This window comes from Hipposideros armiger, unplaced genomic scaffold (genome assembly GCF_001890085.2).
Source record: "Hipposideros armiger isolate ML-2016 unplaced genomic scaffold, ASM189008v1 scaffold_163, whole genome shotgun sequence".
Lineage (NCBI taxonomy): Eukaryota > Metazoa > Chordata > Mammalia > Chiroptera > Hipposideridae > Hipposideros > Hipposideros armiger.
Genome location: NW_017731513.1, coordinates 2,091,745 through 2,118,857, shown reverse-complemented (window position 1 = coordinate 2,118,857; position 27,113 = coordinate 2,091,745). Strand labels below are relative to the sequence as shown.

Sequence of the window (27,113 nt, the reverse complement as noted above, 5' to 3'; positions counted from 1 at the left end):
ATAGTACTTTTCCTCACCTTGTGCTTGGTTGCTCCTTGCCCCCCTCCCTCCCTTTTTGTAGGTTTCTCCTCTCAGGTAATTAATTACTGTAGCTCAGAGGACACAATCTGCTTTCCAGTCTGTTTCAATTATCATTTATAAAAGTAAAAAAAAAATCAGTGAACCTTGGAAAATTTCACACAATTCATAGCAGTTATACTAAACACAAGTTCTGTTAAATTTAGAATGTCTTGATCACATTTAAGAAAAAAGTGCATCTTAACCTGTTTTTCTTCATTCTTTATTCAGAGTCGAAGAAGACAAGGGGGTGATCTTTAACATTCGGGAACCCAGGCATCCCCCAGATTGCACAGTAACTCATTTTGAGCTAATTCCATTCACCCCCTTTTCCTTTAGCCGCCCTCCTCCTCGTTGTCATTCAGTTTTGCCCGGGTCAGCGCCCTCCGTGCTGTGGACAGCGGTGCTGTCATTGCTGATGGCCTTGCTGTCTCGTCCTGAGACCCATGGTAGTGACGCTCACTCCCACACACGGGTGGGTCCCAGTGGGGACTGCGTAGACCTGCCATACCTGAACTCATTTCCTGCACCTCAGATTCGGCTGCCTCTGGCGGGGTTCAGAACTTGCATTTTGGATGAGCATTTGATTTGTGTAGGAGGACCGCATTTGGGGAAACATCAAGATGGAGTAAACTGTCTGAATCTGAGCTATAAAGGTGAAAATGTTAATTGTGGGAGACTAGGAGAGTTGGATAGAGGGTATGCATGTGCTTATTAAATGAGAATAAATGTGAAAGCGGCACACAGCTGGCTTGCCCCATGGAAGCTGCTCTGTGCCCCCCTCCATGTGTCTTAATTCAGTGACTCTCTCATTGGCAGGCTGAAAGAGGCCATGGTGAGGTATTTACAGTGTGGCAATGTGCAGATGTTAGGAAGCTGGACTGTTCCAGGAGAGCTCATTTACCAACACACAACTCAGTAAAGACCAGATCTGCTTCTTGCCCTCAAGGAGCTTAGGACAAGTAGCTGGAAAAGACAAGGAACCCTTTGTATTTCCATCCTGAAAAGATAACCTGGTGCCAGTGTGGGGGCGACTGATAGAAGGATGAGGTTGGAAGTGTCATCAGAACAGCCCCCTAGCAGTGCCCGTGGGATTATGTGGCTGGTGCTGGAGACTAGATTAGGAAAGTGACAGTGACAGGTGTGTGGTGGGCACGGGAGCCTGCCATCGATCAGAGCCCGTATATTGGTCCTCCACAACCATCTGTGAACTGACCTGTGACAAGAAGTGCTCTGTGGAACCAGTGCACCGGGCAAACCATGTGACAGAGTGGCCTTCAGATGCTGGACAGCCTAGCACCTGAGTTCTTTTTCCGTTCCCACTGACAGCCACACTTTTAGTGTTTCCTCCCTTTTTATTTGGATTCCATATTGTTAGGTCGACTTTTGTAAAAGGCAGTTCTTGCCGTGTCAGTTCTCTTGACCAACAATAGTGTCGTTATAAGAAATGATGTAATAATCAAGTTATAGGGCATTGGCTTTGGGAGCTGTGTCACCGGAAACGTGTTTGCTCTGAGCATGCTGAGTCCTCGCAGCTGGACCTGCCAGCATTACGGGGCAGGTCCCAGTGCCGTCCCCTTTGTGGGTCAGGAGGCAGAGGCACTGAGAGAGTGAGCACCTACACCAAGGGCTCAGCAAACAGGGCGCTGGCGCTCAAAAAGTCAGGCAGCTCCTCGTTAGTAGTTAGAAGCAGAAAATCCACTTTTCAAGAAGATGCAGATTGTTGTCATTTCAAAGCCCCACGTGTGCGTGGATCCCAGCATACAATTTCTAAGCCATCCTTCACTGTTTGCTCTATAACAAGATTCATTTTCCTCATTGGTAAAGTGCAATACTCGTCTCATAGAACCTTATAAGGATTGAATCTTGTAAGGAACGCATTGATGACACTTCCATCCTTACTGCTCAACTTATAGTGTGTTCTGTAAATATTAGTTCTGCTGCTTTTCTCTGTCTCCCCTTTATTTTTTTCTTCTTCGGTTATACCTGTCTTTACTGTATTTCATGGGAAACTGGCTAACTCTGTTATTCTTTTATGTTCTTTACTTAGATCCACAGAGTCTATTGTACTGTTTTTGTGATACCTCCTGTTCTCCTTTGCTTTAACTTCTGTGCATTTCTTGGAATTACACTTGGTGTGTTTTATATTAGCTTCCGATTCCTTACAAGACTCCTGAGCCCTGCATAGTATAACACAGTGCCATTCATTGGGTAGATTTATAGTGTGGCTACTGGAAAGTGGGTGGCATTTTCACTTACAGATTTTGAGGCTGCATTGGAATTTTAAAGGTTAGATTTTTAAATCAAAGTCCAGGGTTATTATTTTTTAACTTCATTCACTAAAGATGCAGATACAAACAATAGAAGGTCAAATGTGATTTCTGAAGTAAACTGCCATAAAGTGTATAAAATCAAGATAAATCCCATAAAGAAAAGGAGAAGGTAATTAGGTTAAGATAGAATATTTTGCATAAATACACGTAAGCCATGCTTAGCTTTGTGCCGAGACCTAAGAAAGCATTGAAGTCACCATGGGTAACAAATGGACTATGTCATTGCCATAAAGACAGAAGGATACCAAGCTGAGTAATTGCAATGAAATATGCAAATATTCTCTTCCCAGGGTGGAAATTGGGATAATGAATAGTAACCTCCATTAAATTGAACAAATTCAGGTCATGTTCTTAACCAATGTTTAAAGTAGTCTTTCAACATAGCAGGATATTTGAAAATCTGGCAAAGTTTTTGTATCCATGTTATTTGATAACCATATATGTTTTATTAAATGTTGAGTGCTGGTATAAAAATACCCCAAACTAAAAAATGTGTGACATGCAGATAGTGGCTGTGTGGCCTTGGTGGAAATACGCTGAGGATTCTTGCTCATGAGCACATGGCCCATACCCATCACCATTTTGTGCATTCCACAGGCACACCCTCCCAAACCGCCTGCAATTCTGTGCAGTGCCCTGGGCTGATAGCTGCTTCTCACCACTTCAAACTAGCTTTCCTTTTCTTCTTATAAACTAATAACTGATTTTGTTGCATTTTTTAAATGAAAATATTTCAGTTGTGCATTTATTTACCAGCTTTATGATGTGTAATTGATTACAAAGAACTGCACATATTAACTTGTACAAGTTGATGAGTTTGGACATACACATGCACCATGAAACCATCACCACGATCAAGGTAGTCCTACCTGACACTTCCCAGCATTTCCTGAATCTCTTGGTACCTGATTCAATCCTAAGTGTTTCCATACAAGAGTTTTGTCTTTTCCATTAGAATGAGATCATCATAGCGACAGTCTCCAATCTTCCCACTAGTTAATTCTAAACCACCACGCAGGTCACACACCTTCACTGCATTGTTTTAACTCATCTCAAGCATAGTGCTTCTCCCTCCTGAACAGTTAAATCTGCTGTTTGATACAGCAGTTGTGCTAAGTGGAATGAATGTGGGCCTTTTGTTGTAAAACATGGAGTTGAATCCTGACTCTGCTCTTGCTGTGTGACTTTAGGCAAATGACTCAGCCTCTCTTAGACCATTGAAATTTGTAGATTTGTGGCAAGACAGATTTGTATTTTTGGTGTTACTTTAACTAAAAATGGCTTTGCCATCATGCCTAACTTCTCTTACCATGGCGAAGCAATGGTCGGTGATGCTAGGGCTTTGGCGTGGCGCACTGATGCTCACTCAGGGTGCTTTCTGGGAAGGAGAGACCTTCAGGTCGCCGGATCTCCTGTTAAGATCTCCACTCCCATTGTCCTTGCCGAGGCTCTTTGCGACTCCCTTTGTCTTTTTCTATCTTTTCTCTCTTGTCCTTTTTGCTTGGCCAGCCGCTCTCTCATGTCATTCTCAGTTGTGTGCAGTTACTTGCCAGTGAGAGTATTGCTTTCATCCACCTGTGAGCATAGTACTTTTCCTCACCTTGTGCTTGGTTGCTCTCAGTTACTAGGTGCTCACAGGCCGGTCTGCAGCCAGAGATATCTGCTCGTTTCCTCTTCCTTCCCTTCCTCCCTCCCTCTCCTGTCTGTTCCCCTGTAGTTCCGGTTGTTCTTCTTTGTATAGCCGTAAGGAAGTCTAAAGTTTGACTTTCTGAAGCTGAGAGGGAACTCTGTCTCACACATGTCATATATACACACATAGAATTTGCATGTCTGTATAGTTCAGAGAGAGCGTTAACTGATTGTATATATTTATACCGTAAGAATCACTGCCATATAAAATACAGGATACCCAGGCAAATGGGAATTCCAGATAAACAACAGATAATTCTTCAGTGTATATCCCAAATATTGCATCGGATATATTTACACTAAAAATTACTTGTTGATCTGTAATTCAAATTGGACGGTGAGTCCTGTATTTTTATTTGCTGCATTTGGCAATCTTAAACCTATGTATTTTTTTTTACAGGCCTGATAAATGGTTTTTCAGTCAAGCAATGTTACAAATCATTTGTAATTTTGAAAGTTAAAACTTTCATTTGTTCACCAGGAGATGTGAACAGCATTTACATCAAGAAAATGAAAAATGGCCAAATTTAACTTGACAAAATTCTTATTGTGATAAAAACTAACGTATATTATACTTGTCACCATAGAACTACCTATTTTCACTTTTATGATAATTGAGTGTTATAAGTATTACTTACTATAACTGATTTCTAATTCATTTTATGGGAATTACAAACACAGATATTTGTTTACAAATAAGCAAGTAGCCACCTTATTAAATCAATATACTGAATTAATGTAAAATGCTTGGAAATTTTATTGATGTCTTTGAAAAAAATGATAAAACAGAATAAAAACCAAATACCAGAAGTTTGCAATGAGAAGCAGATGGGGGATCCGGAGCAATTGAATGGGGGCTGGGAAAGAAAACACGCCTTTTCCCTTTCCACAAAAGCAGCTCTTAAGGTGGAGCAGTGTCACATGTATGTCAACAGGAGAGCTATTTGTACGTCGAAGTGCTCCTTTAAGTTATATAATTCATTCACAAAGCGGGTGTCACGTGTTGCTGTGCCTACTCAGAAAACTAGAAGGAAACCCAAAAGCCCCGGCTGAAGGCTCCCTCCCGTCACACGCCGCGGTGTGGCGACCCCTAGTGGCCGAGCCCAGCAGTGTGCCACGCGTGCATAGGCACACCCAAATGCAGAGCAGCTTTGCACCCAGAAGCCTCGAGTGGGTGTAAGAACTCAGTTCACTGTGCCGTGAAGCCACGTGCTCCTGCGAGTTTAATTGAGGGCGATCTAAAAATGCTTTCATTTACTTGGTACAGTCAGGCTATGAATCTGAACTCACAAAAAAATGTAGGTTGGATTATATGTACACCTGGTCCAATGTTCTGACTTCTCAGGTACTGATGACTTTTGAGTTAACATCAATTTACACACTCACAGAGTTTGAGACATTCAGGGTGCTTCAGAAATTTTCTGATTCAAATTCTTCATTTCACAACAGAACGTATAGAGCAAAGAATGGCTGACAGGCTTGCATACATTCAGCCAGTGATGAACTGGCAGAGGCAGAGCTAGGAAGTGTCTCCAGACACCATCTCGGTGCAGTTTCCAGTATGCACTGGGTGTCTCTGCCAAAGGTCACAGTGTTCAGGAGAAGAGGAAAAACGCGGAAACGGGCGGCGCTGCACAGGGACTTGCTTCTCAGTAAGGAAATCTGTCTTTTGGAGGGAGGTACTAATCTTATTGTCTGCAGACTATATTCATAGCCTAACAAGCAAGAAATGAGGTCTTACATTCTTATTAATATTAAGGTACGGCTAAGTACATATATCAATGCCAAATGAAACTTGGATAATTTTTTAAAAATTGAACTTAATAACCCTAAGCCATTATCTTATAATAATAGAGGATCAAGAAATATAACTGTACAATACTCTGAAAATATAGATTTCATTTGCATAGACACATTTTACATTCAATTTTAGTAAGAGCTTATAAATATTTAAATAATTATGATATAATAGTAGAATTTTTTACATTAAAAAAAACTTCATGTTGTAGAGAGAATTCAAATCCTGGATAGGAAACTGAACTTGCTAATATCTACCAACTCCCCAGAAACTTTGAGATTTAACATTTCATGGGGTTTACAATAATTTATGTATTATTTTGTTTAAACTGACTGTGTGGGTTCATAAGCAGATTTCAAATATATTTTTCTGCTCCTGGTCAGTATCCCAATTCATGAATTTTCATGTTTTTTATTTCATTTCTAAATGGAAATGCTTGAATGACTCTGCTCATAGAGTAATACATGTTTTTAAAAATAATTTTAAAATTATTTTAGACATGAAAAACTGTGCAATTGCAGTATGGGCATGTTATGGACAAATTGCTCAAAGTCCCAAAGGCCGTGTGTCCTTGAAGCTGAGTATTTTCTTGGTAAAGTAGTCACGCCCATTGCCACACATCTGCTTATTGGGAGTGTTTAGAATGGACTTCCCAGTGGGGAGAGCGCCGGGTGAAGCAACCACTCCCTTCCCACTCCGCAACATGTTTCTGTAAGTTTTGGATTAACAGTTGAGTCCTCACAGTTTCATGAAGTTTGGTCTCAATCTAGTTTAAATGAAGATTAAAAATTAAGTGTAATGTCATGTAACTCCATTATCTTACTTTCCAAGGTGAAACAAGCATGTGAGTAAAGACTCTTTAAAGGTAGAAAGTAAAAACTATCCTTAAAATAACAGTTACTCTTTAAAGTGAGAATTTCTTAAAAGTACAAGTAATTAAAAAGTAAATGCAGATGTACCTTTGGTGTGGATGAAGTAAAGTTCTAGAGGCACTGTCCTGTGCGTATGTCCTATTCCAGGTCCTTCTATGGTGACGCTGAAACTGCATCTCTGGGTCGCACATTTGCTCGTCCCATGGGAACTGCAAGTGTCTAGTTGAAGGCACAGCGCATTTTTCTGCCTCCTAGGGTTAGCATGATGGTGATTTTACTTAGAAACATCTGCTGATACCCTGATATTGAAGAAAATCTTGGGTGCAAATAATTTAGGGTTTTTTAAAATTCATTTATAAGACTTTTATTTGGATGAGTAAGTTTTAATCTGATAGAGAATAGTCATGTATTTTACCAAAAAATTAAATAACCACTACCTGTATTGTCAAATTATGATTTACTGACACTGATTTATGCTCTTACATTAAAATCAGACTGCTGCCATTTTGATTATATAAACAAAAATTCTGTAAATCTTAGCTATTTTGAAATGACCATAGCTACTTTTCAAAGAAATAAATCCTTAAAAGTCTGCAGATTTCAGACATTGATTGCTTCAATGAACGAGTCACTTGCTTTTGACCTTGTGAATGACATAAAAACAAAACTATTCCAATGCAAACAGAATCGAATATCATAATGGTATTAGTAAAACAATGACAACATCGAACATACATGAACTTCTCAGGGGTCTATCTATACATGTGCATGAAGAGTAACTCCCTGTCACAGTTAGACTGTTAGAATGTCCTGCTGTTCAACAGCAAGTCAGACCATGAAAGATGCAGCAGAAACTCATGATAATATTACATTTCTTAATAAGAAGAAGCAACATGTGAATGATTCAGCTTTTCCAGCATTAAGGAAATTAAAGCTAAGTGAGGTTAAATCATTTCAAAATGAGGAAACGCACAAGGCAAGCACTAAACACCCTGGAACGGAGATTATCCAGCATCTTTTCTCACCTTCTTATTACTGTCTTTCCTCTAATTATAACCACACTGATGCGGGTTAATTCATCCTTATTTTTGTTCTTATATGTTGAAAAGGGATTTTCAACTTAAATGTTTAGTTTCTCATTATTGTTGGAAATTAGCTTTTGAAAGTTTCTCCGCAAGTTTAGATTCCAATTCATTGCCTCTAATTTAATATAAAATATTCGCTTCTATATCATACATTTTTCTTGTGATCTTATGGCTTTTATGGATGCCAGTCTAATTTCCATTCTGTTTTCCATTTCCTTTTTTTTTGCCGGTGAGCTAATGAAAAGCACATTTAATATACTATGTAACAGTTGAAAAGGGACTAATTATATTTTGATAACAATGTTAGAGACTGCCATTCTGCAGCCCCTTTTCTTTTCTAAGAAATGAAAACCTTTATCATTTCTAGTGATACCAGTTAAACACAGCTCACTTGTTACTCTTCAACATAACCTATTAGCAATGTTCTTATCGTGTCTTCACTCAGAACATTTTTAACTCTGGCGTCTTCTCCTTTTGTAACTTCCTTTGTTAACCAGAGTCCTGGTGAGTCTTTGCAGCCTGCTTGCTGTGTGGACAGTGTGCAGTAATCACAAACTGTACAATCCCTTATGTTCTTTAGTATTTAAAATGCACAGAACACTTCCAACATGATGTCCCATTTAATCTTCACAACTACCCGGAGAGTGGCAATGCCATTTTACAGATGAAGAAAATGAAAGGTAGAAATAAGGCGATTCTCCTAAAGCTATGCACTGTCTAAAGGAACTCTGAATCCCTGTTTTCCATTTTCTCAGCCACCTATGTCCTTTTTCTTCATATCTGTCCCCACACGCGACACCAGGACAAGTCTGATAATCCACGCAGGAGTCCCCAGTTTTACTCTACCGTAGTTATTTGTATGGCATGGGTAAGACGGCAGTGAACTATTTCTTAAACTGGGTCATTTGTTCATGCTGTTTTCATGCATGTCTAAAATAGTTTATAATGCGTCTTTCCTATAAAAAATCAATCAGCTGTAAATCAGAATATTTTTTTTCTTTTTACCAAATACATGACTTATTTAACCTCCTTGAGCCTCAGTGTCCTCTTTTGAATAATGAGTTTGAGGAATAGAACTGTAAAAATTTCCTTCCAGCTTATCAATGCCATGTCTTTTGTTGAAACTGATATGTAAGAATGTGAAAGGGTAGGGGCTGGATGGAGTGGCGTAAAGAAGAAGTGGAGATAGGAAAGAACGCCTGCGGGCGCAGCATGCTGGAGCTGCTGTGTGGCCATCACAAAATGACAAGGGTGTGACTTCCTAAGTTCAAATGCAGGGGAAGGACTTGCGCAGGAGGGTGTGACTGTTCCAGGTGACCGACTCAGCATGGAGCACATGTTCGTGTGGGAGTCTCAGGTGTGATCAAAGTTTAGTGGAAGTGGACCCAGACTGGAAAGTGGGTCCAGGTAGAAATGGGGGGACTGAGGGATACACCATTGAAGGGAAGGGACACACTCAGGGACATGTTGCATTTTAGGTGACAGTGATGACACGAATTCTAGCCCATGGGATTGAGTTTAAGGCTGGAGGTCTGAAACCCACCAGAGTAGAAGTAACAGATAAAACTTAGCCGAGAAGAATCTCTCTGAGGGCAACAGCGCGAGAGAGGGGCAGAGCTGGACTCTGAGATTCTGTGACTCCCAGCATGTGTTCTAGCACACTCGAGTCCCTGGGGGGATGATGGCTGTAGTGCTGGAGGGATGCCTTTCTAAGGTGGCGGACACAGCCGTGGGCACTGTCTCGCTCCGCAGCCTAAGGGGCGAAGGGCTGCACACTCACTGCTGCTGCTGTCACCAGGGTTCCAGCACTTCACAGCCACCTTGCCCTCCAAACTGCAGTACTCCGCGATGTAGAACCAGGAGGCTCTCGGGCCACGTCCGCTGCTTGTACCAGAATCTTGTCTCTAGCTCTCTGTTTCTGTAGATAGTAAATCTAAGAGAAAACAACTGTAAAGCCCAGGACTTGGTTCTCGTGTGCCTCAGACCCTAAGCAAACTGCCGTGGTCTGTCTCCACTCCACATCGACCTGTTTGTATCCTCAGTTGCTGTGTGTTTCCCAACCATTAATGAATGTTCAGTGGAGGAATGCATGAACAAATAAGTGAGCAGAAAATCAGGTATTTGAGAAACATTCATAGTTACGGAGGTGAGAAGAGAGCATACGTCAATGCAGGAACCAGGAATCGCAGTGTCTTCACTGGCAGTGATGATAGTGAGCACCTTCCAGTTCTGCCCTGTGTGTGGATCCCAGGGGAACCTGTGTGGCTAGAGAGTCAGCACTGCAGAGAAGCTCTGGACCGGAAGCTTCCTCCAGGGAACACGCCTTAAATAACAGGCCCCGAGATGCCCGTCCCAGGCCGGAGGGGGTGCCAGGAGCTGAGCGCTGATTCAGTGTTCTCTGAATTTAAACACAAAACAGAAAAACACAGCAGGTCCCACTGATGCAAGTAGGCAGTACAGCACACAGGTTGATATGACGGAGGCACAAGCAGTGCACGGGGCGTTCAGAGCTTTAGGGCTCATTTGTAAGGCTCATTGATGAAGAAATCTGGTTCAGCGACGTCTGTAATATATACTGACCTCTCTCGTGTTATTTTAGGTAGCGTCATCACCCCCACTCCCAGCATGCCACTCACCTGCTCACTTTTAATAGCTGCCTTCTGCCCCCTGAGAGCTCACACACAGCTCACCTCCTCAGACCCCTTCTCTCCCTTGTTACCTTTTGTTGGCTTGCTGTTAACCCTTCACCAGCGACAGTGACCCCTTCCCTTTGGCTTGCTCATTCGCTCTACACTCATCTCTTTTGATTCTCTGTTCTGCATTCACATAATTCTGAAATGGTTCATTAGGTTTGTGAAATTGTGAGAAGAAAGAAAGTACCTGACAGCACACAAGCGATCACTAAGATAGGACGGTAGGGACTTCTTCATAATTCTGTATAACAAGTGAGAGACGGAATAACAAGTCACCTGACAAAGAAAGTGATCACCTTTCTGCAGGTACCAGCTAAGTCCACAAGGGGAGCAGTTGCATTAGGTTTATTGGACTAGCACAGACGTAAGGTCTGCGAAGATAGTAGATAGTAAATGCTGGGTGGGACATAGGAAGTAAAACACGAGAACTTCTAGAAGGTGACTGTCCAGAGTTGCAAGCATACAGCAAACAGTGAAGATTCAATGGCTGCCTCCTGAGAATTCCTGTAGGGTAAAGTGTGAAGCCTGCAGGGGCCCATGACACTCTGTCCTAATCTCTTGCTGTCTCTGACCTTGACCTGGCTTGACACACACCTTGGCCCTCCAGCCCTGGCCGACCATGGGTGCTCGTCTAGATGCCTCCTGAACGATTCGCCACACACAGGCCTGGAATACCCACCTTTCGCGAGCCACCTGGTAGATTCTGTTCTGCCTTCAAGATACCCATTGAGAGCCACTACTTTGTGATGCTTCCTCCAAGGACCTCAGGAAAATCAACTCCTTCCAACCTCCTCCATAGTATTTGCATATGTAATTACCCAAGTCTTACAACATTGCTGTGGTTATTAGGTGTCTGCCTGGTATTTTATTTCTGTGAGTGTTTCTAGAACCTTGAACACTCATTCACTCATCCATTGCTCATTGAATGCCCGCTAAAGAATTTAATAAATGTTTGTAAAAGTGATCACTAATCACTAACTTGAGAGCATCTTCTGAATGTAGTATTCCTTCCTTTCATTTCCCTTGGGGTGACTCCTAACTAGCCTAGGTCTCCAAGTGCAGGCCCCTCCTTGTTTGAAGTGTTGTCTCTGCACCCAGCTCCCACCATGGCCCATCCTACCTACGCATAACTGAGGGTAATCTCGCACAGGAAATGGTTTAGCCTCTTGGCTTGCCTGTTTGATCGGATGTTACGTCAGTGTTCATTGCGAGCCCCTTCCCATATCGTGTCCTCCACAAACAACGCAGCGCACAGCTCTCCATTCTGAGCTCAGGTCTGAGGTGTTTTCTTTGGGAAAGTCCTCCTTGCTGGTAGCCCAGCAGCATTCAAATTGCATGCCACTCCAGATAAAGTCTTCGGATACTCTGGCGCATGTCACAAGGCCTCCAGCATTTAGAACGATTACCTCATGTATGTCTTGGGTGAATTTGTTTTACCTCCCCTCCTGTCAGTGCCATCTCAAGAGTTTAGGAAAAGAGTGCAAACTTTTTTCCTGTACCTCTTCTCTCTCACCTTGCACTAGGCTAGATACAATGTATAAACTTTTTCCTGTCTTCTCTAACTTTGCACTTGGCTAGATACAATGTATAAACTTTCCCCTGTATCTTCTCTCTCTAACTTTGCACCTGGCTAGATACAATGTATAAACTTTTTCCTGTGTCTCCTCCCTCTCTAACTTTGCACCTGGCTAGATTCTTATCACGGAGGAATGCCACTCCACCTCCCCCCACCGCCACATCCATTACTTTATATTGGCACAAAATACCATATAACTTCTATAATCGCCTTGCTTTTGCATTGTCTTCTCATTGTTTCTTTTATGTAAGTTACCTTAACTTGTGGGTTACAAAACTGGTAAAAACAGAAATGAATTTCTATATGGAAAGTCACTGGACTGTAGTGGGAAATGTACTGAATTGGGAGTAAAAAAACTCAGGTTTGAATTCTGCCACTCGAATGGTTTCTGGAAAGTTCTATTTTATGACCATTTTTCTTCATCTGTAAAATGAAAACAAAACAGGGATGTTGTGAGACTTAAATGAGATACTACGTGTGGAAACATTCTGTGAATTTTAATAGACTATATGATATAAAGTATTTCTCGTGTTTTCCCAGTTCTTTTGTGGTAGGACATGCTGTGCACAGAGCAGAACGTCAGGAAGGCCTGTGGGAGACTCGGGTCCAATTGGGTGGGTCACGTTTCCTACAGTTTTTAAAGCGTTAGCTGCAAAGTCCCATTCCTCAGCTGTTTTGTGGTTCTCGTTAGGATCCAAATGATCACAGTCCGATGCAGTTTCTGACAGTATTTTCCAACGTTTTCCATGGGCTTGCCGAGCATGAGCTCTTGCCGTCCTAAATGTCGCTGTACCAACTCTCCAGTGACGTATGCCGGGTCAGCCCTCTCTCGGCCTCGCTGAGGTCGCTGTCCTACCTGGAGCCGCCTTTATTCCCGACGGTGCCCGCCCTTCTTTCCTGTGGGCTCCTCTTCCCCTCTGCTGGCTGCCTGGGGGAAGCACACTGACTGGCTGCTTTGCCCTGCCTCCTTCAGCCCACCATCACCTGCCCGCGGCTGCTGCCCCCAGTCCGCGGCCTCACACTGCTGCGTCCCCAGTCCCATAGGCAGCCTCCTGAGGTCTCCGGCCCGCAGCGTCCTGTGCTTCTCGCCGGCAAAGCCCCCGAGGCAGCCCCCTCTCCCTGCCGGCCCCCCCGCTGCTGTCTGCGCTGTCGTTGCTCAGGAGGCTCCCTCCTCCCTTCAGCGTCCCGCCGCGCACTCATTCCGGCGTGGTGTGTGTGGACACCTAGGACCGCCCTTCCTGGGTCCCAGTGTTCATGTGTGTCCACCCCGCAGGACACCTCTGGAAAGCGAGCCTTTTCTTCCTGCTTCTGTGTTTGCCTAGAACCCCGCCCCAACCCCGGGCCCACTCCCGGAGCCTGGAGGGCGTGGTGATGGTGGAGGGGACTCGGGGAGACAACAGGCCATAGGCTGGGTCGGTGGACCCCGGCAGTTGGGATGCTCGGACTTCTGCCTTCGGCTTCTCAAACTTGGCCATCCCGGCAACCATCCTGCGCTTCCCTAATGCTCAGCGCCCCCAAGCTGGATGGAGGACGTGCTCGCCTGAGGACCAGGCGGGCCGCTCCCCAGCGCGCCCGGGGTCCCCGGCAGGGCTGGCGCCTGTGCTTCTAGGAGCTCGGCTGGGTGGGCAAGGTGACAGGGCCTGCCTGCCTGGCGATGGGGGTGGGTGCCTGTCCCCATCCGTGGCCCTTGTGGCCGGCTGGCTGCCTCCAGGGCGCGGTGCGCTAGAGGCTCCGCTCGCAGCCATCTCCTACGAAGCACGCGCGTCTGGCTGTGTGTGTGTTGGGGTGCAGATGTGCGCGCGCGCGCGTGCTCTTGGGCAGATGTGTATGGTTTGCGCGCGCGCGCGTGCGCGTGTGTGTGTGTGTGTGTGTGTGTGTGTGTGTGTGTTGGGGTGCAGATGTGTGTGCTCGTGTGCAGATGTGTGTATGGTTGTGTGCGCGCGCGTGCGCGCACCGAGACCAGGAGCCAGCGGACCCGGAGGAAGACAGGAGGCGGGGTTATGTAGATTACGGATGAACGTTCTGGAGGGAGCGGGAGAGGAGGGACCCAGAGGCTGAGGCAGGAGCTGGGAGCAGCTGCCCTTCCGCAGGAGCTGGAGCGGGAGGCAGCAGCGGCAGGGCGCACGCGGAGCAGGACGCGCGGGCGGGACGCTGTGCGGGGCCGAGCCCGGGACTCAGCAGACGATGGTGACCACGGGCGGCCGCTGACCTGCCTGCGCTGCTCGCGGGCTGCCGAGTGCAGGCCTGCGCCCAGCCAGCAGTGAACCTGCGGGCTCCTTCCCACCAGGAGTTTTTGGAAAGGAAGCGGGGAGGGCGGGCGGGCGGCGGAGAGGGAGGCGCCGGGAGCTCTGTGTGCGCTGGAGCCCAGTCCACTATGATCTTACTCGCCCTCAGCTCTGGAAGACCGGTGGCTTTCGTGCATCACTCGGGGGCGGCTCTCTTGCAAGCCTTCCTTTGGATTTTATGTGCTGCCGTCTGCAGAACGGAGCAGTATTTCAATGTGGAGGTAAGAGCGCCAGGCTTTCTCCCTCCGCCCGCCCGCCGGGCTGCTCCTGAAGCGCCTCGGCCGCCCCCCGGGTCCAGGTCGCTCAGAGTGTGGTCTGAACGATGTCCCCTGCAGCTCAGACCCGAGTTGAGCTTCCCCGGGCTCGGTGACGGATGCACGCAGACCGAGTCCGTTATCCCCGAGGCACAAAGCAGGATGCTGCGCGCTCGGCCGCGGCGGCGCCGTCCCCACTGCCAGCGGGAGAGGCCGCCGTGTGGCTCCGGGTGGCTGCTTGGGGACAGGGCTCAGTGCCTGGCATCGGTGCCGCTCAGGCATTGTTCCGGGGACCTTCTCCTTGTGCTCCGTGTCAGACAAAGGAGGTTAAAATCGGAATCAGGGCGTGTGTGTGTGTGTGTGTGTGTGTGTGTGTATGTGTGTGGTACTCCTGCGTTATTGATGTTACTTTGTGATAAAACCCCTGACTAGACTGAATCTTTTTCTCATTTAGCTCTAAGTTAATACACTGTAACTGGAGCTGGTACACGGAGGGCTTGAAAACCATCTCTTTCTAAGTGTCGTCTTCTCCCCTCCCCCGCTCCTAGAAACCTCAACGTGGCCCAGTGGAATAGTTCTTAGGTGTGTTTTTAATTTGATTTCACACTCTGGCAAAACGGAGAGGTTTTAGACTGCTGTTGGCTTTACTTTTTGATAGCTCAGGCACAAAGCCAGAGGGAACTTAGGGATAAGGACTGGTCACACCGCGGCCAAAGCGCTCCTCCTGTTGTCTCCTCGGCGAGGAAGCCAGTGATGTGCTTGCTGTGAGTCCCTGAGGCCACGTTCACCTGGGCTGTGACACCGGCGGGCCATGCACACGGTGCAGTTCCCACAGTGCAGTCCCCACACAGCCAGAGGGGCTTGGAAAATGCACTTCTTTGGACTGGCTTTCTGTTTCTGACATCTCAGAAGAATTAGGATTTAGTCTCTGAAGAATGGTGTGATTTATTTTCCCTGATGTTGTGATCCTTCAAAGCTTCCTGTCATTTTTGGGGGGAGTGTGTTTACACAATAGCAGGACCTGTTGCACAGTATTTGGACCGATAACAGATTTATGTACAGTGTGTATAAGTGCCATGCGTGAAGGCACATTCTGATGTCACTCTGTTTATAGAAACCATTCTTAAGACCCCATGTAATAAGCACTGGTTGGTAGAGAAATGAAGGATTTGGAAAAGTGACAGCCAACATCAGATGAGTTAAAGGAGTTCACAGATGTGAACCCATGGTGATATTATGCAAAAACCCCAATTTGCAACCCAAAACTGTTTCACCCTTTGAAAATACAGCTTTGCTTTTCTGGATAAAAAGAGACGCGAAGGGGCTGAAAATCCAGACTGCTCTTGATTGCAGGCTCGAACTTTTTGGATTCCATGGCACAGGAAGCTGTGTGTATCCGCCATGGAAATCGAGAGATACTGTGATGTTGGAATGCAGAGGATTTTAGTTCTAGGCTGGAGGAAGGAGAGTGGCCAGCTGTTATTGATAAGGTTACAGACAAAAGGCCTCCACTTCGCTGGTGATGGTGGTGAGGTGGGGCCCTGGGAGGTGGTCACAGTACCTGCCAGGCTTTCTCTTGTTCACCAAGAAAGGGCAGGCCCCTGCTTTGGAAATTCTTAGATTGGCTTTCAGCTATCATTAGAATAGTGTCAGTGTTTTGATGAATATTAGCTTTCTTTTTGAGGCTAAACATAAATTTGATTGTAGTCCTTCATAGTTTGACTCCCTCAGTCACTTCAATCAGATATTATTATGCAAGAAAAGTTATGACTTTACTAAAAAAAAAAAAAAGATTTCATTTTGAATTTCCACTATATTTTCTCTTTGTTTAAAAGATCTATGTGAGAAAAGAGCTTATGGGGGGAAAAAAAAGAACCACTTTCCCATTTTCAGAGCATATTTATTATACAATGCAAAGATTTGATTATGAACGATAAGAGGCATGTGACATCTGAGACCTTAAAAAGCTGATTTGTTACACAGGAGTACTTTATGTTTCAGACTTTGTATCTTTCCCAAGTAGTTTTCTTTAAAGCACTTGAGCATACCTTTGGTAAGCTTTATATACATACATATATATATATATATATATATATATATTCTTTTACGTAATGATAACCTCCACCTCTTCTTTAGTTATAAGTGCAGCTGCTGGATAATGCAACATACCGGTAGTAAAGAACATGGGATGCCAGGCTGCCCTCTCCCATGAATTTCTGCCCAGCTAACTTGTACTAGATGCTTCATTTTGGTTGGAAACAGTAACGGGAAGAGGCCATCACGACTTCTTCAGAAAAGGCACTTGCATTGTGTTTCTCATTCCTGCTTGCAGAAGCTACCCCAGCACGCTTCATTTGATTGATTCTCAAGGACAGCCTTAAAATAAACAGCAGTGGTATCAATCATGCATGAAGCTTATATGGTCATCATTTTTATCCAGCAAGCACACCAAGAGTTGGGAGGGAGCTCTGATGTGCTTTTTATGTTGCAAACTGAGATCACAATGCTTTATTCCTCGGGGAACTTCACAATTGGTGGGACCCCTGTCATTTGTATCCCTATAATTGAAGGTTTTTTTCTCCTGGAGGGGGGGATTGGGTGGAGGTATGTGTGTTAACTCTTTCCTGCCTGATTGTCAAGAGTAGAAGAAACGTTGGGAGTTTTTAGTGATCAGAGCAGGAGAGATTTTTTAATATGCTGAAGAAAGCCTGTTACAGAGAGTTAAAGGGAGAGAGAGTGCATTTGGTTTGTTTTTGCTTTTAAGAAGCCTAAGGGAACGTGTGCTACAGCGAAGGAAGGGCCAGACCCTGCTGGTGGTGCTTGGGTGGTGCTGTGGGGGGTGGGAGGGTGGGTGCAGCATGCTCCTGTCCGCAGATGTTTCAGGCAGAACCCCTTTTAATGCCATATTTTCAGTCGGCCTTGGCTTCAAGACGTTTGTGTGTTGTGGGATCCATTTTGGGGAGCGGGCCTTGCTCTGTAAGCATTAGCGTGATGTGATGCAAAGGAGGCACGTGCTGGCAGGAGCTGGAGTCCCGCTGCTGCCATCCAACTGCCCTGCCCTGGAGCTGACCAAGGCTCCGGGAGTCAGCTGGGTCGCAGACAGTCAGGATCCTCTCCCTGCTCTAAAATCACTTTGTTTCTAAGATAATCATCTTGTCATAGTGGGGATTTCATGATCCTGGGGCTTTTTTTTTTTTTTTTTAGTACACTGCAAGCATTTTTGTGTTGAAATTTGAGATAGACTGTAGTTCATGATAGTAATAACTTTCATCATGAAAGTTGATAGTTTGTCAAGTATTAAACCTGTGAACAACATTTTTTATTGTGTTCAGAACAACAGCAGATGTTTCTAGTGAGGAAAATTATTTAAAACCAATGCAATGGTAAAATAAATTCAGGTAATTCTCTGAATGATGCACATGTCAGAGCATAAGATGATTGCTTTTTTGATGACAAAAATCTTGATAAGGAAAAATTGATTTTGTTGTTTCTAATTAAAGGAAGAAGAGGGATTCTGGATTTCAAAAGGATGTTTTATGACAAATACTGTGACTCGTGAGTGTAACCGTTTCCTGCACTTTTCTTGCAGCATGTTTCTTTAGCTGATTTAGTGTTTATTTATTGTCAAGTTCCTCTCAATCTGCTGGAAAGGTCAGTGTCTGCTTGGGGCAGCTCTGTGCTGCGTGTAAACTTGGCAGTGATTGGTGGTGAGACATTCCGGAGATAACAATTTATATTTTACAGATTTTAAAATGTCATGTGGTGGAGCCACTCTTTTCATATCTCTTGTGTTCTACTCGCGTCAGTATCAATGAGCATTATTTCATTTGCTCCTGGAGGGATGCTTGGGCTCCTCGAGTGAGGGACTCTTCAGACTACCTCTCATCATTTTCCAGGTAGCGGTTTTTCACCTGTCAGCGATGGGCTGCGTGCCTGATTCAGAACGGTTTCTGTCTGCTGGCAGACCCCTGGCTTTTCAGGATGTCCCAGGTGTGCTGGTCACATGCTCAAGAGGGCCCAGGATGATGACCAGGAGACCAGGGCACTCAGTAGTGCCAGGCTCCCTGCCTCTGCTGTGTCCCAGCTGACCTGGGCAGCTGATCAGAGATGCCTGGCCAGGATGCCCCGGCCAGGGATATTTGTGAGAGCTCGCCTGTGAGCACGTGCCAGGGCGTAGGTGTTTTACTGCCCCCACAAGAGAACACAGAGGGCCACCGGCCCAGCCCAGCTCGGCCCTTACAGCTGGGGTCTCTCTCCCACTCTCTTCTTCCTTGTCAAGTAAGGGTGGAGTTGGGTTCAGCAACTTTTTTGTTTTTTAATCTCTGGAGTCATGTTGGAAGCAACAGATCTAAAGTTTCTACTTCGTGCTGTTTTAGGTTATTCACACAAGAACATTTTAATGTACTTTTTCATTGGTATAATTCTTTAAAGTTGGGTTAATCATTTTATGTAAATTTACTTCACTGCCTACTCAAAATGTACCTGTTTAGAATATTTAGAAAATGAGCAGTTGCAATTATTTCAGGACCGAGAGAGCCATTCACTGAACATTTGAATCAATTAGTTGAATTTATTCAATGTCAGAGAGAAGATGTATTTCTTTATGCTGCAGGGACTTTCTGACCCTTAAGCATGTGTATTTCAAATTGAGAAGTCATTTTTCATGGTACTTTCCATGACAATGTATTTAAAATATCTGTAAATGCAATTTTATCCATCAAATCATTTTTTTTAAAAATTGTGTAACAGTGCAGGGATTAAGAGCATATATTCTGGCATTAGATTGCCGGGATTCTAATCCCAGTTCTTCTACTTGCAAGTGAATTGTTAAGTCAGTAACGGACGAGCTAATTAATCTCTGTGAGCTTCAGTGTGCACATCTGTAAAACGGGGACGCTAGCAGTGCCTGCCTCGTGGGGCTGTTTTGATGAAATATATATATATATATATATATATATATATATATATATATATATGTGTGTATATATGTGTATGTATGTATGTCATATTAAACAAATACATAGGTAGGAACATGCCCTCACATGGTTAAACACTCAGTGCTTTTTAGATGTCATTATCATTAGTAAAAAAATAAATGCTAATTCAAAGGTAACTGGCAGGATAGCATCTAATTACATAAAGTCTATCAGGTTAGGACATACCAGCTGGTCTAGGAAGACTGGTTTTTAATGCCTTTTTTAGTTTTCAGAAGTGTAACATACTGAAAGTCAACCAAGCTAACATGAGTACATTTTCTTCCTGTGGGTTTTTCTTAGACAGTTGAGTTCAGCAATGTGATTTTCACATTTTGTCTTGTCATCTGTTACTCTCATAGAATGTCAAGTTCAGCTCACACCTTCTTTTGCAAGACTGGCTTTGCTGAAATCTGTTCATCTTTCCGAGTACCATGGAAGATAAGTAGGCCTTTGTGAGTCCATGGCCTGTTTATTGTGATTGGCTCAAGGCCCAAGTGCCTCCTATCCACAGTTCCATATGGAACTCAGGCCAGCTCTGTAGCGTACCCCAAATCTAGACCGTTAAAGCATGTCTTTTTTTTCCCCCTCTTTTAATTGATAGAGGAAAGAGGAGGATGGGCAGAGAAGGATACTAAAGTGTTCATTGCAATGACAACAGTTTTTTTTTAAAACAATCTTGTCCATGTAACATTGGGACGAGAAGGTAGCTGGTAGCACAGTGTAATAGAATGCGGGACTAGGTCAGGGGGTGGGCTTTAATTTTGATTCCTGTACTAATAAGCTTGGATCCTGGACAAGTCATTTCTTTACTGCTTTCATCTGCAAAAATGAGAATTGAACTAAACTGTCACCATAGCCTTTTCCAAATTTGAAATTCTATTCTATTTAGTCTCCAAGCTTTATATAGCCAAAGGAGGAGGTGTAGCTATTTACCCTGCACATTTGGGGGCAACTAGATCACAAAGGTAGAGTGTTCAGATTTCTTTCCCTGAAGTGCGTATCATGAAGGAATACAGAATGCACAACTTCCAGCTAACATTTGTTGTCATCTGTAATGACACGGGGTATTCCATTTTGGGAATAACCCTAGTCTTCTGCTGAGTAGTAAAAGCACTCACAGCAAATTATATGTGATTTTAAAATCAATTTTTGGCCAAGGTAGCAAACTTTAAAAATTTAATGTTAAAAACATGGCTTACTGTTATTTTGAAAAATATATATCATCTACTAGTGGTACTTCAATTATAAAAAGGCAATTTGGAATAAGATCAAAATCTGATTTTTTTTTTGGTGGGGATAGGTGTCAATTCAAATCCATCTAACTATAAAAATATAGACCTATTCTGTAGTGAGATGAAGTCCTTGTACTATATGTCCCTTTTGCCCCTTGTGAAAAATAACTTTGGCACGTGGCTCTTTGAGGGCTATTTCTGTTCTTCACAACACATTTGATTTCAAATGTGAAAAATCAGATTGCATTTGTTTTATAAAATGTGCAGCTGATGTGAACAGCAAAAATACCCCATGCTAAAAGGATGAAATACTAAGTAACAGTATGTGTGATGCTTAAATTTTCTTTTGCCTTCCTTTCCTTTTTCTTGGGCAAGTTACTTATAGATTTTGAGGTTATTCGTGAAACCATATTTGGTTGTCGCTTCCTGTTGTTTACACTCTGAATGGATGCTCTTTGTCTCCATGTTTCACCACGGCCGTCTGGCATGAGCACCCTTGGGTTTGGATCCGTGGACTGTCTTGCCCAGCCACACTAAGGAAACGAGGGAGTCGGGTGGAGGAAGGCCTGGAGTCCTGACCTTTGAGTCGGTGACCTGACATGCAGCATATAAAAGGAGGCTAGGGGGAGCTGTTGAGCTGCTTAGGGACTCCTGGGGAGGGGAAGGTTTGGCTGACAATCAAGGACGTTGGGGGCAGTTAGTCCTCTTGCAGGGGATCCTAGAGATTGGAGTGTAAGGAAATCTGGGAGCGCAGGGTTTGTGACTTAAGACGTGCGCCACTTAGTACCAGTGACGACGTATTTGACGAACTGGGGGAGGAGACGAGCCCTTTGCCGGGAGGATGGAGGCTCTGGGATGGCAGTGTGACAAGGGCTGCTGTGCGTGTCCTTCGCCTGTAGGCGTGGGATAGGTCGGAGACCATGAGCCAGGGACCGACAGTGTCTGGTATTCTCATCTTAGCTGAAATGGCTGCTAGGATAACTGTAGGCTTGCAGAGTCAAATTGGGCAACTTTATTTCCATCATGCCTTTTAGACTGTGTAGCAGAAATCCAGTTTTCAAAGCTCATGACACTGAAATTACTTTATTTTTTAGGTTTACCATAGGACCTTATTGAATAAATATTTTTCAATGAAAGCAGATTTGAACATATGGGTTTTACCCATTTCTCTTTGGGAAAAATATGTAAGAAATGAGTCAGAAAAGTGTGAAACTGTGTCTTTTCCTTTCCGAGGAACCCCAGATATGCTTTCAGTTGAGCAGATTATCGTATGACCTCTGGGGGAGGGAGGAGAATAGAAACAAGGCTGTCCTGCCCCGTGGGCCATGCCACCCTCAGGGTGTGATGATCGACTCCCAGGCACCTTTCAGGGTTTCCTCACGTGCTTGAATCTAGTCAGCTAAGTGAAGTGGAGATGAATGAGGTAAGACGGCCTCCCTGACGGGTATTCTCAAGGGAGACAGCCCGGAGTGAGCTGCACCTCAGTGACGAACAAACCCAACAGCCTGCTCACCGGGTGGGATTTTACGGTGCTTGTTTAAGTTGTGCGTCAGGTAAGGGCACACAGTGTCCCCTTTTTAGGGAAGCCGGATACCTTTTGGGACTTTCTTTCATGTCCCCAAATCGCATGCACTGAGGTGATGTCAGGAGCATGCTGGCACGTGCTCAGACCCTGAGTGACGTCAGTGGGCATAGCTACACCCATACCGTGTGGTAAAGTTCCTTGCCCCTTGTTCATGGTGATGAGAAATTCGGGTTGTTCGAGGTTCTGATGTGTGCCTTATCCCCTTTTTACGCAGCTGCTGGGCACTTCATAGCCATTTCTTCCATTGGGGCGAATCTGCATCTCAGTCACATTGCAGGACCCCAGGCTTGGAAAGGGGGGCATTTTGTAAGAAGCCACATTTCCACTCACCCTCTTTTATTGTGAATAAAGTAGAATAGATGCCAGTAACTTCCAGAATCCACTGTGCAGTCAGTGATTTGTGTGAAATGAGAACAAACCTACAAAAGCCCACTCCCAATTATAGGAGCTGCTCCTCTGGAGGTCTGGGTGTTTGAATACTGCAGCAGCTCGATGCATATAACCTACCCATTTGCTCCCACATGTGGTGGAGCTGGCTCCGCGGGTGGTTCATGCACATTGCACATGCAGCCTTTGCCTGGTTTCGACCACTGATAAGTGGGTTAGTGATCTTTATGGCTTGTCTGTGGCCCAGGGCCACAATGGCAGCATGAAGGCCATGCAGAGCAGTCCCCACTTAAGTCAGACGAGGGGGCGCCAGTCCCCTATCCCTGCTGATGACTGTGTGTGCCGGCATTCTGTGCCAATGAGACAGGCTCCAAACCCCGGTTCAGTGGAAATGCCTGGGATGGAGCGCTGTGCCCGCGGACCACTGAACGCGAGCCAGCCAAGCTACAGAGCAGGCACCCCAACGTCCTCAGGTGTATGGTAGGGATGATAATACTCAACTCAAGGCTTGTTGTAACATCAAAGAGGTAAAGGATGATGGCCCGAGATAAGTAACAGACTCTGGTTGTATCTTCCTCCCTGAAATAACCATGATATGCACAAAATGTACGAACATGGTTTTCAAGTTACTGGACATCTGGTAATGAAGAGTGATGAGCCCTGTGGTTGACTCAGTTTACCCGAGGGACTTTTCAGGCAATAGGTCCAGGACAACAGGACCCAGGGTGAGCAGGCTGATTCCCTGAGTTAAGGAGACGGAGCTGGGAGTATGGGGGACCATGGCGGTGAGAATTCACAGGTCAGCATGGCCGAGGACAGAGCTGCCCAGAGCCAAGGCAGGCCCCCTGTGTATTCAGGTGAGAGCTGCTCTGTTCCTTCCTGTGCAGTAAGGGCTGGGGTCCGGGGAAAGGACTAGAGGGGACAATGCTTGGGGCCCATGCAGGGCCTTCAAAGCAAGGTCTGAAAGGATCAGACTGATTCTAAGTGATGTAGTGCCTTCCCAGAACAAAGCTCAGTAAGGTGTACAGGGAAGCGTAGATATCCAGCACCCAGCAAGTTTAAATGTGCAATCCTGGCATCTAATAAAAAAATAATAATTATGAAGCACGTAAAGAAGCCAGAAACACAACCAAGGAGGAAAAACGTCAGTCTGAGCTGAGCCAGAAATGGCACAGGTTTTAGACTCTGCAGACCAGGATATTAAAACAGTTATTTTAACTGTGCTGTTTGTTAAAAAAAAAAATTGAGATATGGAGGATATTGGAAAAGACTCAAATTGAACTTCTAGACAACAAAATTACAATATGTGAAATTAAAGACACACTTGGAATTTAAGCAGATTTGATGTTACTGAAGCAAAAAAAGTATCTGGATAATAGAAGTTATCCAGAGTGAAACACAAAGAGAAAAGAAAATTTAAAAAATGAACCGAATATTAGTGCTGTATAGGCCAGGTTCCTGTGGCCTGATGATATATATGTAATGGGAGTCCTGAAGGGGTGGGCACAGAACAAATGTTTCAATATATAATGACTAAAGCTTTTTTTAATTTGGTGGAAAATACATGAACTCATGGATCCAAGAAGCGTAGTGAATTTGAACCACAAGAAACATGAAGCAAACTGCACTATAATCAAATTGCTCTGAAGAGTGGCAAAGAGAAAATCTTAAAAGCAGAAAGAGAAAAAAACAAGACACCTTACATATAGAGGAACAAAGAAACGGCAGATTTTTGGTCAGAAATAATGCAAGCAAGAAGACATTGGAGGAACATCTTGGAAATGCCAAAAGGAAAAAAAATACTGTCAAGTTGGAATTTTATACTCAGTGAGAGTATCTTTCAAAAAGGAAGGCAAAAATAAACATTCTTTCAGGCATGTGGAAGCTGAAAGATTTTATCACTATTAAGCGCTGCATGAAATAAATGTTAAAGGGTGTCAACCTCTGGTGACAGCCCGGTGTCCAGCCACCTGCTCAGGGACAGCCCGTACTGGGCGTGCACAGCAAGGAGTGCCACTCAGTAATGAGAAAGGGGTGACCTGCTGACACGTGGGACAGCCTGAGTGAATCTCAGCATAACCAAGTGGATGGGCCCAGACAAAGCAGCACGTGCTGTGAGGTTCCACTCACCTGAAATGAGAGCAAACGCACATTCCTCCACAGCCAGAAGAAGCGGATCCGTTTGCAGAGGCGGGAGACGTTGGTCCACAACCCTGATTGCGGAGGTGGTCTCACCATCCAAACATCAAATGGTGCATTTTAAATATGCGCTCCTCACTGTATGTCAATCATCCCTCAGTGGCGCTGATAAAAAGAGTATACTTAGTATATAATCCAGTTGTTAGTACACAGTAACCAACCTGCTAAGGAACAGCTGCTGGTAGTGACAGGCGGGCGGTAGCCTCGCAGATGGAACAGAAGCTGCAGCCTGCCTGACAGCTAGATACTGCGTTGGTCAGGGCTGTGCACCGGGCCACGTCTTACTCTATAATAGTTACTTACACAAATCTGTGCATTCTGGGACTTAAAATTCCTCCAGGAAGACAACGCCGGGTTCATCTGCAGGTCCCACCCCTTTGCTCAGCTCAGCCCGTGCTCTCACTGACATGCCATCCTTTGCCAGGCACTTGTTCTGCCCTCTCCGAGGGTTTCCCATCACTGCACTGCCGCCACCTGGGTGTTCATGTCTGAAGAGGGGGGACCATGTCCCCAGCTTCCTGCCCCTCCTGTACTAGTCCCAAGCAGTTGTCTCTTCCTATAACATATGTGTCCACTCTGCTTGTGTCTCGTGTGTACTTGGCCACAGCCCTGTGCTGAGCCCCTGTGTCTGCTCTGGACACACTGTGTCTCCGTGGCCGCCCTGCCCCTGCTCCAGCCTCGTAGCTCCAAGTTCACCTCCCGCACCTTGTGATACAGCTCAGCGGTCCTCAGACTGATGACCCCTGTAGAGGCCTCAAAACTATTGAAATCACCAAAGAATATTTATTATGTGGTTTCTATAGCTATATTTACAGTACTACACAATTAAACATGAGAATGTTTTAAGTACTTCCTTAGAAATTCATTTAAAAATAACAAAAATAAAGTTAACATAGATAATGTTTTTATGAAAACTAAATTTTACCAAAACTAAGTAAAACAGAAGACATTGATTTACGTTTTCCCAATACCTTTAGTGTCTGGCCTAACAAAAGAGCAGGATTCCAGTATGTGTTTTTGCATGCCTTCTTGCAGTGTTATAAATCATGTAGCCTCTCATAAACTCCACTGTCAGTTGCATGCAAATGAGAGTGAAAAGGCAAATGACATCATATTAAAATAGTTTGGCATCGCAGATTCCTCGGCGAGTTTTGGGATCCCCAGAGGCCCCTGGACCAAGCTTTGAGAACCCGTGCTCAGCAGCCATACTATTTTTTTCTCCTGCATATAAGGTGCATCCACCTTAGAGTCTGTTCATCAAAACCTGAACCCTGTCACCTCCTCCCTTCTCCACGTTCTTGAGTGCCCAGCGCACATCTGGCCCTCTTCCTGTTCCCGTCTTCAGCCACCTAAAATGAGCCCGTGGCCATTTGTAATATAGCTTCTCTGCTTATTCTTGAAAGAACCTTTCATAATTATACAGTCTCTTACCTTTCTTCAGAGTTAGATACTGACATTTGTATGTAAGACAAAAAGCTCACTCTTAGAATTGCTGTTGAAAATCCATTAAATGGCTTATGAGTGGCTAAGACGAGGCACGTGGACACTCGGAAGCCAGGCGTCAACTCTGCTTGTGTCTGTCTCTCGGTTTTGGTTTTCCTGTCTCTGCAGCCATGGAGGCCAGATGCATAAGAGCTGGGGGAGAAGTTTAAGGGGACTTGGATTTCATATCTTCCCTCTTTTTGGCCAGGAGCGTATGGTGACATTTGGTGTGATAGAGGAGCTTAAATGCATGTGCAGATGATCTGCTGTACAGAGCTGTGTATAGTAGGTTCCTGTCTGCCTCTCACTGTCACTTACAACTTCCTGGTGAACAGACCACATCCGCCTCGGCCACCACTGTGCTGCCCGGCCTGATGCTGCCTCGCACAAGCTGGGCTCAGTGGACAGGCACCGAAGGGTGGTGGCTTGCATCGCCCCACGCCCGGACCTGAGCTTCTGGTTTAGCTAGTGTTTCCTTCGTCACCTTATTAAGACTCTTTAGCTTCTAATAATGACAGTTCCTGTTCATGTCACTGACTTAAATAGCGAGTAGCTTGGGCTCCAGGCATTTTTTTCTAGACGTCACCCTCATGTTACATCAATCCTTCTG

General features: G+C 44.8%; 1 protein-coding gene across 8 annotated transcripts in view; it reads left to right on the top strand.

Moving 5' to 3' along the window:
• Positions 1 to 27,113, top strand: part of MMP16 (matrix metallopeptidase 16) — a 451,752-nt gene that overhangs the window by 266,375 nt on the left and 158,264 nt on the right. For 2 of the 8 annotated variants that reach the window (XM_019651641.1, XM_019651635.1), the window contains exon 1: positions 14,433 to 14,609. The exons of 3 other annotated variants lie outside the window; for them this stretch is intronic. In XM_019651641.1, the coding sequence (XP_019507186.1) occupies positions 14,478 to 14,609 (132 nt within the window). In that variant the 5' untranslated portion in view covers positions 14,433 to 14,477. Of the gene's footprint in view, positions 1 to 14,432; positions 14,610 to 18,142; positions 18,198 to 27,113 lie in introns of those variants that run through there. 3 more of the 8 variants (XM_019651637.1, XM_019651636.1, XM_019651639.1) reach the window with 3 other exon arrangements.